This window comes from Talpa occidentalis, unplaced genomic scaffold (genome assembly GCF_014898055.3).
Source record: "Talpa occidentalis isolate TD23 unplaced genomic scaffold, MPIMG_talOcc4v2.1 talOcc4.7, whole genome shotgun sequence".
NCBI classification, from domain to species: Eukaryota; Metazoa; Chordata; class Mammalia; order Eulipotyphla; family Talpidae; genus Talpa; species Talpa occidentalis.
Window position 1 is genome coordinate 62,857,137 of NW_023605083.1, and position 15,631 is coordinate 62,872,767.

General features: G+C 36.4%; 1 protein-coding gene across 4 annotated transcripts in view; it reads right to left on the reverse strand.

Annotated features, from left to right (window-relative positions):
- ECPAS (Ecm29 proteasome adaptor and scaffold) overlaps positions 1 to 15,631 on the reverse strand; it is a 92,983-nt gene that overhangs the window by 52,350 nt on the left and 25,002 nt on the right. For all 4 annotated transcript variants that reach the window (XM_037494526.2, XM_037494523.2, XM_037494524.2 and 1 more), the window contains 5 exons: positions 10,836 to 10,952; positions 8,999 to 9,117; positions 7,169 to 7,318; positions 5,676 to 5,844; positions 2,937 to 3,076 (listed from right to left, as the gene is read on the reverse strand). In XM_037494526.2, the coding sequence (XP_037350423.1) occupies positions 2,937 to 3,076; positions 5,676 to 5,844; positions 7,169 to 7,318; positions 8,999 to 9,117; positions 10,836 to 10,952 (695 nt within the window). The remainder of the gene's footprint in view (positions 1 to 2,936; positions 3,077 to 5,675; positions 5,845 to 7,168; positions 7,319 to 8,998; positions 9,118 to 10,835; positions 10,953 to 15,631) is intronic.

Sequence of the window (15,631 nt, forward strand, 5' to 3'; positions counted from 1 at the left end):
TTCTAACTACCACTTAGATCAAAAGTGATAAGGGAAGCGATCAAGAAAATTTTTACCCATTTTACCCATTAAAGTCAAAACCCTAGAAAGCTTGCAGTCCATGGCATTTCCCTAAAAGTTAATAATGGTTAACTAATAAAGACAATTTTCACTGTTTTCTTCTATTTTTCCTCTTGCCATCTTTTTAATTTTAATTTCCTGATTGCATGTTTGTTTTGAAAATTCAGAAATGAATATAGAAAATATAATTCCTTATAATCTGTGTCACATTCTCTCTCTCTCTATTCCTCTTCAGTAACCGCTAACTTTGGTGTATCTTTTTCTAGACATCAATGAATGTAAAATAGGTGAATGGGTACAACAGGCAGGTAGTGAAGAAATAGATAACAAACAGATGCATCACTTGAAGAAGTACTTTCAGATTCTTCTTTAACAAAATGGGGTAATATCTACATATTGTTCTCAACTCACTTTTTCCTCTCTTAACAATGTTTTAATGTTAAAATTTTGTGTTTTTTAGCTGACTGCAAAAGTTACGTATTTGAATCAGGAGATAAGTAGAAGGGAAGGAAAATACAGTTTACTTTCTTTCTTTTTTATACTTTCAGAGGAGTCTAGTAGAACACAGAGTACTTTTTATGATACATCAACAAGGGTTTTAATTAGTAGAAAAGAATCACAAATTTTAATAAGTTAAATGAAAGCTTGAATTTTTACTGTGGTAACTATATATATATATTTTTTTTTTAAACCAGTACAATTTAGAATAAGCTTCTTAGTTTTGTTTTACCTTCAACAAATTCTTTAAGGATATCATCTGAATAGGAATTATGTACCTCCTTTAATAGAAATATCAAATCAACTCAAATAATGGCAACTTAGAAAATTCACACACAAGAGAAAAACATGATTTGGTACCATCTTTGCTAATGATATGGCAATCAGTTATATCCAATAAAGTCCAGCTATTAAAAAAAATTAAAGTGTTATTATTGAAAAATGCCTACACTTGTTTTAAAATAGACAAAAGCACAACTAATTAGAATGCTTAAGCACCATAATTGTATTCCCAACAATTCCATCCACTATATGGTACAAAGAATAGGATCAATTTAAACACAAGGAGTTTTTAAAAAGACTTTCGATAGAACAAAAACAAATTCCTTTCTAAGGATACTAGGAAGATGTGGTTATTAGCAGCATAAATGGATATTGGTCTTGAAAGGGAGATACTGGACTTACACTTAAGTGGACTTACACTTAAGTCCAAAGTAGTTCGACTTTCTTATTTTACAGAGTTATAGACCTGACAAGGTTAAGTGAGTGCTCCAAATGCCGACAATCAACAAGAGGCAGAACCAGAATCAACTCCATAATTAAAACGATTCTCCTCTATGAGGCCTCACATGCCCTTCAGTGTAAACTATTCCCTACCCCGCACACACACAGTTTGCTAATATCTCAATAAGCAAACTAAGATACCATGAAGTTCATTTCCTTATCCTGTTACACATAGTTGCAAAGGCTTCTTTGAAGAGGGGAAACTGGTATGTGCAATCTTTAAAAAGCGTTATTATCTTATCCAGTCTTCTAGCATGTTATCTATCACATTAAGCATTAAAATGTTCTTTAAAAAAACTTCTATAATTTTAGTTTTCAGCCAAGTACCTACAATTTTTCATTTTATGCTTCAGTCTTTCACATGTCAAGTTTTAAATCCATACAAATATAATTCTGTATTCTGCTTTACTGGTTTGCTCTCATTGGTGAAAATTTACATGCTCCTTTATTATTTTTAAAATTATGCTAGTAAATAAATAACATTCCATAAAGATACAGTTAATTTACTTAACTATTTCCATGTCATGTCTTAGAAATCTGAATTTGTTATAATTATAGGAAACGGCATAATGAACAAATCTGTACCATTTTTTCTAAATATTTTTTCTTATTTTCAATGATTCCCTTAGTATAAATTCCCAGAAGATTTGGATGAAAGGTTATAAATATTTTTATGATTCACTACTTACCACAAATAGCTTTCTAAAAAGTACTTCAATTCATGATGCCAATCAACAGGGTACATAAGAATAGTTTCAACAGAAACCTAAGTGGAGTTATCAACTGTTACTCAACTTTATTACCACTGGATACAAACTGCTATTCCAGTGCATTATTTCGTATTAATTTGATTTCTCATGTATCTTCTGTGAGGCTACCTACTACCTGTGCTTGCTCCTGTGTGGATTATGATCTAATCAGCACTTCTCTTTTCAGGTCCAACTTTCATTTTATTAATCACAATACTGACATAACCTTTTTAAAAGCAATCGAAAGGTTTGTGATAAAAGATGAATCAAAACTGATTAGCCTCTGGGTTTTGACATTTTTCCTAATATCAGTTCATTTATCGAGTCAAAGATCTCTCTTTTTTTTTTTTTTTTTTTTTAATACAAGCACTGGGTACAGTCAAAAGCACGGGAGGGTGAGAGAATTCACCAGAGCCAGAGCGGGGTTAGAACAGGCAGAAGGACCAAAATACACTGCTGAGGGGAGCAGCGGGCGCGGCAGGAGAGGTCTGAGCACCACATGGGACCCTCGCCCAGCGGCAGGGGATCCAACTGGTGCTGCAGTGGCGGGCAGCTTGGCAACCCAGCACTCAACCACTGCATCACCGGGGAGACCTCAAAGGTCTCATTTCTTATGGTAACGTTCCTGACCCATTCCTGTTTTTAACTGCATCTCCAAACAGCTTTCTTCTTGCCTTACACAGAATTCTGGTCTTTAGCAAAACTGTATTACTATCAAGTTATATTTCATAGTCGCATAAATTGAATGTCTCATCACACAAAATCTTAAAATAACAAACAATGTTAAGCAAGCTTTTATAAATCTAGTTATTTTCAATTTTGAAATTTTGAAAGGAAGTAGTTTACCTTTGCTTGCTTTTCAATTCTAGATCCGCGGCCGTTGCGACACTGTGGCGTGTGTCACTAGAAGCAATCACCAGGTGGAGAACAGCTTCGAGTTCAGGCACCTGCTCAGCTTCAATGAATTTCACTATGCCCAATTTGCACTGGAGACAAATAAAGGGAAGGAAAAACAGTGATAATCGAACAGAGAACAGGAACAGAGAAAAAACACCAGCCAAAAACAGTTTAATGTATTAGGTCATAAACCAAGGATTAGTAATAACAAAGTAGCAGTTCCTCTTTAAGTCTTACAATGTGCTAGGGATTATACTAAACCAAATATATTCATGATTTCATTTAACCCTCACAATCTACAAAGTAAGAATTATTATACCCATTTCTCAATGAGGAAACTGAGGCAAGAGATGAAGACACATTGTAAATGATAACAGCAGAATTAAAATTCAAGTTCTCAGACTCCAGGCCATTTTGATACCCAGACTTCCTATTTAGTTTACGTAGCTTCTACAATGATAACACCTTAAACTGTACTCCAAATCTGGAGACTCCAGGTAAAATAGCAGTATATTAGGAATAAAGTGCTCCACGGATTGTTAAGACAATCCAGAAAGAACTAAACAACCCACAGTTCACGGAGTCCCCTCTACTCTACTGTTAACATTCATTCTTGTCCTCAATATTCTTATATACTAAAAACAGTCTGATTTTAAATGCACTTGCATCAATGCAAGAGAAATTCTAATCAGTTTTCAATCTAATCAACAAGCTCAAATGAACACACACTGAAGACAGACATGCAATGTGAAAGAGCTATGAATTTTGCTACAAATGACTGATTATATAGACTTTTAAAAAGATGACTTTTTAAAACCTGATATAAAGTAAAATGAAAACAGTGAACTACAAATAAAATATTATATGACACATAAAAAATGTGTTATGCAAAATTTTGTGTACACACACACAAGATTCAGATGAATGACAAACTAGAGTTGGTAGAATTCCAGGTAATTAATTTTTCTTAACAATTTTCTTTACTACTTGAATCTTAGCTTTATCATCAAAAAAAAAAAAAACCCACGAAAGTTGTTTTATCTGGAAGAAAAAGTGTGATACAAAAGACACTTAAAAATTAGAAGAAAAGCGGGCCTCCCTGGTGGCACATTGCGTTGAGCAAAAGGTTGTGAAGCTGTCCGCAGCCCCTGCAGTGTGGGTTCGATTCCCGGTCAGCCAGGGAGATTCCCACATGGCGGGGTAGACTTCTCCTGTCACACCTGCTCCCCTCAGCAGTGCTTTCGGTCTGTCTGCCTGTTCTGCTCCCCATTCTGTCTCTATTGAATCCTCTTGCCCTCCCGCACCTCTGGCCTATACCCCAGCTATTGTATAAATAAAAAATAAATCTTTCTTTAAAAAAAATTAGAAGAAAAGCACTTTCATCCTTAAAACTAAACTCTTCATTTGAACACCAGATTATGAAATTGACAAACATCATAGACGCCCTTAGAAATTAGCAAATAATGACCAATAAAAGATGACAATTTAATGTTAAAAATTATATATTATATTACAGAACTTATAGATTTACCCCTAAGCAGACTTAGATTCAAAGCCTAGGAGTCAGAACATGATGAATGTCAAAATCTCAGTTCCTTTTAAAAAATGGAAACAATTTCTACAGTTCATTGGGTTGCTGTGAGAATTAAATGAGATAATGTATTTAAAGTATTCAGTATAGTACCTGCCACACAGGTAATTATAAAGCACAGTTTCTGTTACTATTTACCTTTCTTACTTACATTATGGTTTAAGGAAGAAAAAACTCCATAAAACAAGAAGGAGGCAATCTAATCAAACTTAACCGTGATGAACAAATCATTCTATAAATTGTGACAAGAATGCCCCGATTGCCATTTTCCCTCTCTTGGAAACACTTGTTTTGAGCAGTGGTCACTTACATTCCCCCAAAAAAAAGGATCAAGGCATTTACACTACCATGGAGAGATAAAGGAAGGATTGGAAGACTAACCCATGTTGCTTGAATTCCAAAATAATTACATACTGATCTCATCTGTTCTTCCCTGAGGTGCCTGATGACACAGACACAGTGAGGCACCTTCTCTGTAGAGCACCAGTCTTTTATAAAAGCTGCTCAGAGAACATCTGTGTCCTGTTTAAATCCAGAATAAAATTCTTAATGCCAATTTTTTTAATTCCCAGTAAGAAATATAAAAGGGAGTCATGCTTTTTTCCCCATATTGTCCCTTGTGAAGTACATTCATTTTCAATAACACCAATGTACAAAGTATTAATCCAGGAACTGGCCTAGATTTCTTTCTTATTAAAGTTCCTCACTTTACTCAAAATGTACAGCCCTAAAAGGCTGAATAATGTTAAAATAAATTATATTCTAGCTAAATCAAAGCAGCTGGATAGTTATCAGACCTATAATTAAAAACTAAAATGAAAGAAGTTGAATATACTCAAGCTATAAATGGGCTGTATTTTGTACTTGCAATATGTAAGTTGTTTAGAAAAACTGAAGCGCATACCCCACTCCTCCCTTTCCCTGGAGCTTTAACAAATAACTGACATAATGAAGGGAGCATTACATCAATTGCTCCTTTTAAAGCTATTTCACGAGAGAATCTGAAAAGACTAGAACCATGTCGCACATGCTTTCATCAACTTCACAGGGGTGAGTGTGTAGAGGTGCCATTATGAACAAGCATGTGGGATGGATACCTGTTCCAACTGTTCAGGTGTCCAGGGATTATCACCAATAACTCGTTTAGCTGCATAAAAGCTCATTCCAGGGGGAGGCTGTGGGATTCCAGAACCTCCCCCGCTATTTGAAGAAGAACTCTGTGCTGAAGATGAATTTTGGCGACTCTGGGATTCATTTAACACATATCTGGAAAAGAGATAAAAAGTTAATGTCTCTAACAAGGGAGGAACAGGGAGAGGGATCAGAGGAAGGGAGGGAGGAGCACAGGGGACTGAGGTGATGGTACACGGGTACATTGGTGAAGGAAACTCTATGGGGAATATACACCTGAGGGGGTTGGGGCAAGCAAATATTGTTTAAAAATGAAAAATGATGTAAAAAATTAAAAAATTAATAAAAAACTAAACTATAAAAAAATTAAAAAATAAAAAGTTAATGTCTCTATAAAGACTTGCACATACTTTTCCAAATGAATAAACAATGAAGTTAAATTTTATTATCAGGAAAAATTTTCTATCTGAAAAGGCTACCAATATCTATTATATGTGTGATCAAGGAAGAAACTTGGTAGAAGCAGAATTTTAGAAAACTCTCTCTTAAAGCAGGACAGCCTACAAAATAAGTAAGTTGGGAGCATTTCACAATGTGCACTGTGGCAGGGGCAGAGAGAGATGAAACAGCTCCTGACTTCAAGAACTCCAAATCTATTAGGGAAGAGGCACATGTCAACAATGCGACAGACACAAAGTGGCAATACAGAAGGGCATCTAGTTATGGACAACAGTGACCCTGTCTAGGGCAAGAAGTCAGAGATACACACGGGGTGCAGCTAAGCTAGTTTGGAACACTTTTTCAAAGTGACTTTTTTCAGTTGGCATTTCTTGTTTTCCTTCTTTATTTTTCATAGGGAAGCATTGCACATAGGAGAGACCTATATTTTCTTGAAAAATAGAGACTGTGTAAACTTGAGTGTGTTTAATAACTGTAAAATAATAGCCCAAGTATTTTAAGATGTGAACTGATAAGATCTGTGTTTTAAAAATATGGAAACTCTATAGCAGGGTAGAAAGTTGTGAGAAAGCAGCTGAAGAAAACATCATGATAAGAGCTGAACAGAGCCACAATAATAGATGATATCAGTGGGGACAGTTCCAGGACATATCAAGGAGGGAGGCGTTACTATGAAATTGATATTGTAACAACAAGGAAAAACTGGATTCAATTTATAATTGTAAGCCTAGACAACTAGCAAAATCATCATAGCACTGGTAATGATTAAAGGAGAGGAATTATTTTATAAGAGAAGACATTTCAGCTTGGACAGGGTGAGTCTGAAATCACAACAGCAACTTCAAACCTATATATATGGCCAACAGGCCATGCAGTCGGAGCTGCAGCAAACAGAATTTGAGACACATCCACTTTTAAGTGAACGTTGAATCATTAAAAATAGTTCTTCACTCACTCAAGAACAAGGCTGCTTTATTTTGTTTTCACTTTTTTAACTTACCCATAAGGCATCAGAAGGACATCTAGCATGAAGTCCAAAAGCAGCTGCACAGTCTTTGGTTTCTCAGCAAGATTAAACGGAGAAGCTGATTTTGATGATTCAACAGGGTATTTCATGTGAAAAAGGGTTGGTATTAAAAGATGCATTAAGCTGAAAAAACAATTACATTTATTGCAACTACTTTAAAAAATAAGGTTTTCATACATGCAAATAACAGACCAAACAAAAACCACAACTCAACAAGTAGCAACTGTAGTAGGGCCATTCATTTTCAATACCACTAACGTGCAAAGTATTAATCCAGGAACTGGCCCAGATTTCTTTCTTGTTGAAAGCTCAATGTACTGAGTGGTACTTGGGATTTAGCCAATCTGACACATCACTAAAAATGCCTTGGAATAAAGTACATAATATGATTCAGTATTAATACCTGAAGTTACCATAAGAGATTTCAAATGAAACCTTAAAGTTTAACTTAGAACATTTCCTTTCAGTAAAATTTTTTTCTTCCAAAGTTAATTAAATTGAACTTATTCTAAATCTAAAGAAATTAAAAATTAATCTTGTCAATATTTTGAATATTGAGGTTTCTACTGTGAATTTAAGTAATGTGGCTTCAGTAATTCCTTCTTTCACTACACTACTTGTTATGCTTAAAACACATGAAAACAATTTCAAAAGGCACTTGTAAATGCTTATTAATTTGTACTGACTACAAATTACAGTCTCTATTAAAAATGTGCATGCTTGAAAAAATAAATGAAGACACCATTTAGTATCACCCTTCCTCCATGACTTCTGCACTCTTTACTGTGACTCTCACCACTGAGAGGCCATAATGCAGACTTCTGGGCTAAGCCTAGAAACTAAAGCTGTCATCTAAACCTCTTTTTCACCTCTCCTTTTTCCATATTAATATAATCAGGTGATCTGTTTCTTAAGACAACTACTCTGTAATTTTACATTTTCCAGAATAGAAATGTTTCGACATTAAGCATTGCGTAACTCTTTTTTTCTTTAAATATTTTATTTTATATAATTCTTATATCTTTTTTCATCTTTGCACAATGTATGTATTTTCATTTTGGTTATATTCCCCATACACTTACACGCCCCCTCCTTATTCTGACTCTAGTCCTTCCTTTCCTTGCCCCTCCCTACCACTCCCCTCCCCGGTAGTGTGCCTCTGGTTTATAGTGGCTTGTTGATTTTGATTTTTACTTTGTATTGATTAGTCTTTTTCCTGGTCCCTTATTTAGGTTTTCTAAATTCCTGCTATGAGTGAGACCATCCGGTATTTTTCTTTTTCTTTCTGACTCATTTCGCTGAGCATGACCCCTTCTAGCTCCATCCATGTTGCTGCAAACTGCATGTGTTTATCTTTTCTGATTGCTGAGTAATATTCCATTGTGTATATGTACCACATCTTCTTGATCCAGTCATCTGTTTCGGGGCATTTGGGTTGCTTCCATAGCTCAGCTATTGTAAATAGTGCTGCTATAAACATAGGGGTGCAGGTGCCTTTTAGAATTACTGTTTCTATGTCATTTTCTAACTTTCAATATCACATCAAATTAGCTGCTTCAAAATAACTGATGGCCATAATACACGTAATGTTGTTAGTTCTGCACATTTTTAATATGCTCTTATCCAAAAATTTTATAATAGTATTAATAAGATGATAATGTTAAGGTAACAGAAAATTCAATTATTTGTCGGCTGAAAGAGTTTAAGTGTACGCATTTGTCCAAGTGAAACCAAATATGCAGACCTAATTTGAAAGGCAGCTATTAACATTTGCAGGTAAGAAAGTAATTTGGGAGACCATACCTATCCTGCTGTGGCTGGGGCTTCCCTTCCATGGCAGTAAGAAGCGTAGGGGCCAGTTCACATTGTTTTTCCACTGGCAGGCGAGGATAGCCCATCTTAACATAAATTATAGTAAAATTCTAATATAATAAGAGAAAAGCAAGTGAGAATGCAGACAATATTCCAGAATTTCAACAAAATTCTATGGCTAATAACTTAGGGAGTTACATTTATAAAAAAGAAACCCACACGTTCATACGTGTTTATTATAGCTTGGCCAACTACTACAGCTCAGCAAGAATTCCAGTCCCACTTACTCAAAACATCTGCTCACAGGCGCCTCATGAGAGGGCACGTGACCTAATCTAAAGCTCATGTACCGGACCTGTACACTTTAAAGACACACAATTTTTCTGTTAACCATGCCTCCAGAAAGCCGGAGGAGTAGAATAAATACATGTAGTTCCTTTTCACTGAAAAGCAAAAGTTGTCATTTCACTAAATCTGTACGCCACACATTAGCATCAGTTCTCCCAGTCTACCGCATCAATTCTTCCAAGCTAAAAGGAAACTACAGGCGCAAAGCCAAAGCTGCCATTTCCCAGCTGGCCAAGCATTAGGACCCCCTTGTACACCGCAGCCCTCTGCCTCCTCACTCCCACAACTGACCAGGAGATAATGAACCAAAAGAAACTGAGTGCCTCGTTTTAAGCAAACTCCTGAATGTATATCTGGATTTATATATAAGACAAAGGTTTGTTTTTCTGAAGGGCTTATCGGTTTAGAACAGATTTTATAAGGTTATTCCTCTGAAGAGATTCTATTTCCAGTTTTATTGGCAATGTTTCTATTTGCTGAAAGGACAACTGCAAAGAAGCTGTATGTCCAGAATAGGCACCGACAAGATTTCTAAGTCAGTAGGTGTCTCCAAAGGTTTAGGATCCAGATGTTAGATAAACCCCAACAAGATTCAGCCTTAACGCTAGGAACAACAGGGATCAAAAAAGAACATCTGTCATCATACCGCATCAACATTCTTTACCCTGAATTTTTATGAAGATGACAACAGAAATACGTCTTACCAACCTCTGTTTACTCCACTTTTTTGAAAGTATAACTTTCTGAGTATATACGTATATACAGTTCAGGAACACAGATTTTTAATTCAGTCTCCCAATTTCTTCTTGCCATTGGACCTTTTCTTCTTCTACCTTTATTCACACCTACACTACATTAAACTCTTATTTCTACTCAAACTGATTTCATATAATCTTTACCAAGAAGTAATTATTCTCTTATATATAAATGTACCTGACAAGTGACTTCACCAACAATCCTTTGCCCAGTGTAAACAGCCACGTATTATACTGTTCCTCCCATTTCCTTTAAGGTAAATATTTTTTCTGGGCTGGTACACAGTGGGAAAAGTGTGTCATTTAAAGATAAACACCTGGGGCTTCCCTGGTGGCGCAAGGGGTTAACACGCAACCAAGAAGCTGTCCGCACCCACTGCAGCACGAGTTCGATCCCCGGCCCGGGAGCAACCCACAAGGCACAGCAGACCTCTCCTGACTCTCCCGCTGCTCCCCTCAGCAGTGTACTTCAGTTGATCTGACTGTTCTGTTCCCCATTCTGTTGCTGGTGAATCCTCTCACCCTCCACACCTCTGCCCTGTACTCCAGTTCTTGTATACATAAATATATAAATCTTAAAAAAAATATATAAATAAACACAAACATCTTATGTTTCATTTAGAAACTAAGGTGAAATCTTAAGCTTGCCAATATATTGATGACATCTGATAAGTGCTGCAAGAAAACTTACTGTAAGTCAGAAAGCATTGCACAATAGCACTCACTGTGACAAAGGAAACTGCAGCAGGGTCCTGGTACTGAACCAATAGTGTCTCTACTGGTAGCTGTATTTTTGGGCGACTTTTTATACGCTTATTCAGATGGACCAACAGTTCCATAACCTAAAACAGAGATAAGGACCAAAATGAATGAGCCTACCTTATTAAAAGCAAATTCACTTTTCTTGGTATTACTTATTTTGATGAGTGGCAGTTACTTTGTTCTCTTGAAAAATAAAATTTGACATCCCATAAAATAAGTATCAAAATTTTATTCCAAAATGGTACCCCCAAGATTCCATACGCCAGAATTTTACTAGTGAATTTATTTTCACAATCCCCAGAAGACCTATAAACAAATGACTGCAACATACCATTTATGGACTCAAATGTTTTTGCCTTCCCAAAACTCGTATTTTCAACCTCTAGTTCCCCATGTGATGGTTTGGGGAGGTGGTTAGGTTTGGACAAGGTCATGGGATGGAGCCGTCAAGATAGGATTGTGTATTCTTAACAGGGGATGAAAGGCTCAAAGTTCTCTCTGCCACATGGGGATAGAGCAAGAAGGGAGCCCTCTGCAAACCATGCAGTTTCTCCAGAAGAATGTGACCATGCTGGCACCCTGATCTCAGACTCCTAGCCCCCAGAACTGTGACAAAAGAATGTTTGTTGTTTAAGTCACCCATCCTATGGCATTCAGTTATAGCAATCCAAACTAAGGCACACTATGGATACTACAAAAAGTGAAATGTACACTATGTGTTTCCAGAAGAGAAATTATCTATCAGAGCAAGAAATCCAAGAGGAAGTAGGGAAAAACTCTAACAGAACATGGAACATACACCGTATCTGCTGAAGACAGAGGGGAAAGAGATAGACTCAGGATTATAAAAGGATTCGGGTACAATGCTGAGGAATTTTTACTTTATTCTGAAGATCACCTGATTTTACCAAATAATTTTCAGTAAGTAAAAACAATCTTCCTCTCCTTTAAGTGGGAAAAAAAGAGCAGAAATAGAGGTCAACAAGTCAACGATTTCCATGGGTGAAAAGGAAGATACAGATGCTTATGTCAAATGGCCTCAATCTTACAATAAAAGTCAGATTATCTTGGTGAGAGAGAGGCAAGAAAGGTTACAAATAGAAAACCTCACCTAAGAAAGACTCAAGAATTTAAAATATCTATTCTGGAGAAACAGGCCCATATTAACATCATTTCTGATTTATGCTATAGTTTCAAAACAAGTATTAACAAGAGTCGTAAGGATGTTCAAAACAACAGCAAAAGTTCAAAGGAATTTACAGCAATAATGAAATCGATGAATTTTAAGAGTAACAACAAACCTATAATCAAAGTTAAATGTTAAATGAATGATAATAATAAAATAAGTGACATTTATTAAGCAGTTCCTATGCAAAAGATACTTGTGCACTTTGCATTCCTTATCTCATCTGATCCTCACCAGAGATGGTTTGCCACTCCATTTTACAAGTGAGAAAGCAGAGGCTCAGGGGAGTGGAATAACTTGTCCAAGGACACCCACTCAACAAGTGGCACTGTCTAGATTTGACTCCAGGGCCCTTTTTTTTTTTTTTTTTTGTGGGCCCCTCACCGGTGGCCAGGGATCAAACTGGCGCTGCAGAGACTGCGGGCAGCCTCGCAACCCAGCGCTCATCCGCTGCGCCACCAGGGGAGGCCCCAGGGTTCATATCCTTAACCTTTTCAAACACTGATAGTTGAGCTCTACTCATCTAAAGTGTCTGGCCAGCTGAGTCATCTCAGGACCCCCTAATACTTTACAGAGACCCAGAATGGGTCTCCATGGAAAGGAAAGACTCTGGAAAACCATTATTAAGGATGCTAGACATCATATTCATGACCCCATGCTTTCTTTTTATGACAAATTTTTAAATTTTAAAAGAATTAACTACTTAATTTCCTTTTAGCAATAATATCCCCTTAAAGATTAATTTTCTAAATTTGGTTATCCATTCTCTGGAATCCTCTGTAAGTTCATAAAAATCAAGAAGTCAGCAGAATCAGTCCTTCCTGCTGGATAAAGAGATAACAGTTAACCTCTATCAATAAGCCCCCAGAAATAAAAAGCTCAGGGGTCGAGTATTTTGTCCAAATCTGTTATCTTAATAGCTGTTCATTATTTTGCTAAATTATTGTTATAACTTAAGTATAACATAAACTGTCCCAACATTTTCACCAAATAAACACACCTATATAACCAGCAGAACTGAACCACAAAAGTCTGCATCCCATGCTCCTATCCCTTACTCACTAGAAGATAACCACTCCTTACTAGAAGATAACCAATGTCTTGACTTCCAATACTATTTTTAAATTTATACAAATGGATATACAGGATGAACTCATGTGTCTGAATGTTTTTTCATTCTACATTATATTTGAGATTTATCCACATTGTTGCTTATAGAAGTTTTTTACTTTCATTACTCCAGTAATGAAAACACCACTATTTATGAATTCTACAATTATGGACATTAGATTATTTCCAGTTTGGGTTATTAACAACACTTCTATGAACATTATTAGATATTTATTTTGGTGATCATATATGCATATTTCTGTAGTATAGAGACCCAGGGTTTGAAATGATCTGTCACAGGAAACACATATGATAAGCTTGGGAATATTTTCGAACCATTTTCCAAAAGTGGTAATATTAATTTATACTTCTACCAGCAGTATCTGTTTTATAAACAACATAAATAATATACCTTAAAAGGAAGAGCAATTGCACAGTACAAATGCAAATCAGAATGCAGTAAAATCAGGTAAATTGCACACTGAATTTTTCTTTTTGTGTGTGTGTGTGTGTGTGTGTGACCCTCGCAGGCGGCCGGGGATCGAACTGGCACTGCAGAGGCTGCCGGCAGCCTTGCAGCCCAGCGCTCAACCACTGTGCCACCAGGGGAGGCCCACACACTGAATATTTTTAACCAAAAACAATGTTCTTGGGCCTCCCTGGTGGCCAAGGGGTTAAATCTCAGCAGCGCTAACACCATCATGAAGGCCCTCCCAAAAAGTGGTCTGGGTTTGATCCAGGCAGGGAGCTGACCCACATGGCACAGCAGACCTCTCCTGTCTCACCTGCTGCTCCCCTCTGCAGTGTATTTCAGTGGATCTGCCTGTTCTGCTCCCATCTCTGTCTCTGGTGAATCCTCTCACACCCCCATACCTCTGGCCTACAACCCAGTTCTTCTGTGCAAAAACAAATAAAATAAAAATCTTACAATAAAGGACTAGTTTTTTTTTAAAAAAAAAAAAAGTTCTTATAAACTAATACTAAGTCAAAAGTAAACCAAGCACTGCTTATAAACATAACTATTGAGTATAACCAGGTAATAATTAAAGAGAAATTCATAAACTAAGGTAATTTTTGGTTCTGTGAGCTTTAAGAAATATAATCTGTACAATCAAAGAACTAAGCAATTATCTGGGGACTAACCAAGCTCACATTTTGAAATTTTAGCACCCTGGGTTCAAATTCTGCCTCAAGTACTTGTTATCTGACCTTAAAACAAGTTATCTGAGGGATAAAAATAGGATAATACCTTCCTTATATAACCTTGTGAGAATTTAAGAGCTTAGCGCGTCTACTCACACATAATAGCATTACCACTATTAAACTTAGGTGAGAAAAACATACCAAACCAAAACAAAGAGGAATAATTTGAACACAATAATTTTTATTAAATATACCTTAAAAAGGAAAATTAATCTAGAAGTTGGTTTTTCTTTTAAAATGGCTCATAAAAAAGATTAAACCTTGGGCAGTAGTAATCAATAAAATTAGAAATGAAAATGGAATGTCTCCATTTGACTATAAGAATATGAGGTGTCATAATAGCATGATAGTTGAATAAAAAAACTAAACATTTAGATATTAGATATTCCTTTGTACAAGTTAGTAGTTAGATAGTAGTTAGATATTACTTTGTACAAAAAGGTAAAATACAAGGAAACATAAAATCCTAAGTAAGAAGGTAAGGAAAAAAAAAAACTACTACTGAAAATAGCCTGAACAAATGCAAAAACTTCCTTCTGTTGAGTCTCCTGGTCTCTACCGCAAGTCTTTCTCCGCCAGTAGACAGTGTCTGAGTCACTCCCAACCAATACCCTTCAAATCACTGCACACTGGAATCCCTGTTCCTCCCCACACCTGACCTCCCATCACTCTTCCTCTCCTGCATTGAGTGGCCCTCTCTAGTCTCGTGAAGCCTTCACACTCTGTGAAAGCTCAGGATCTCAGCACTGTGCCTGTGTCTTTACCTGTCTCACTCGTTGTGCCATCAGCAGTTACCTCTCTACACACCACAGAGGCCTCACTTTTGCCCCACTCAACCTAAAGTGAGCCCCCAAAGATTTTTTTAAGAATCCTTTCCCATCAGCACATATCATAATTTATAATTTATGCTATTTGCCTGACTGTTTAATACTGATCTCCCCAACTAAATGTGGTTTATTTTTCATTCACCAATGTAATCCTAACACCTGGCATGTAAAAGACACTCAGTAAATATCTGTCAAAAGAATGATGAGACTGATGAAAGCTAAACAAATAAACAGAAACCAACTCATGAAGAACCCTTTATAACTTATTATCCTAAGGGCAGCAGAAGGCCATGAGAAGAGTTTTAAATAGAAGGATGACATGATCAAATACACATACATACATATATATGTGTGTCAGCAAAGCAGTATTAACAGCAGGCATATCAAATATAGAACAAGAATGCACCATTCCATTCTGCAAACATAACAGACA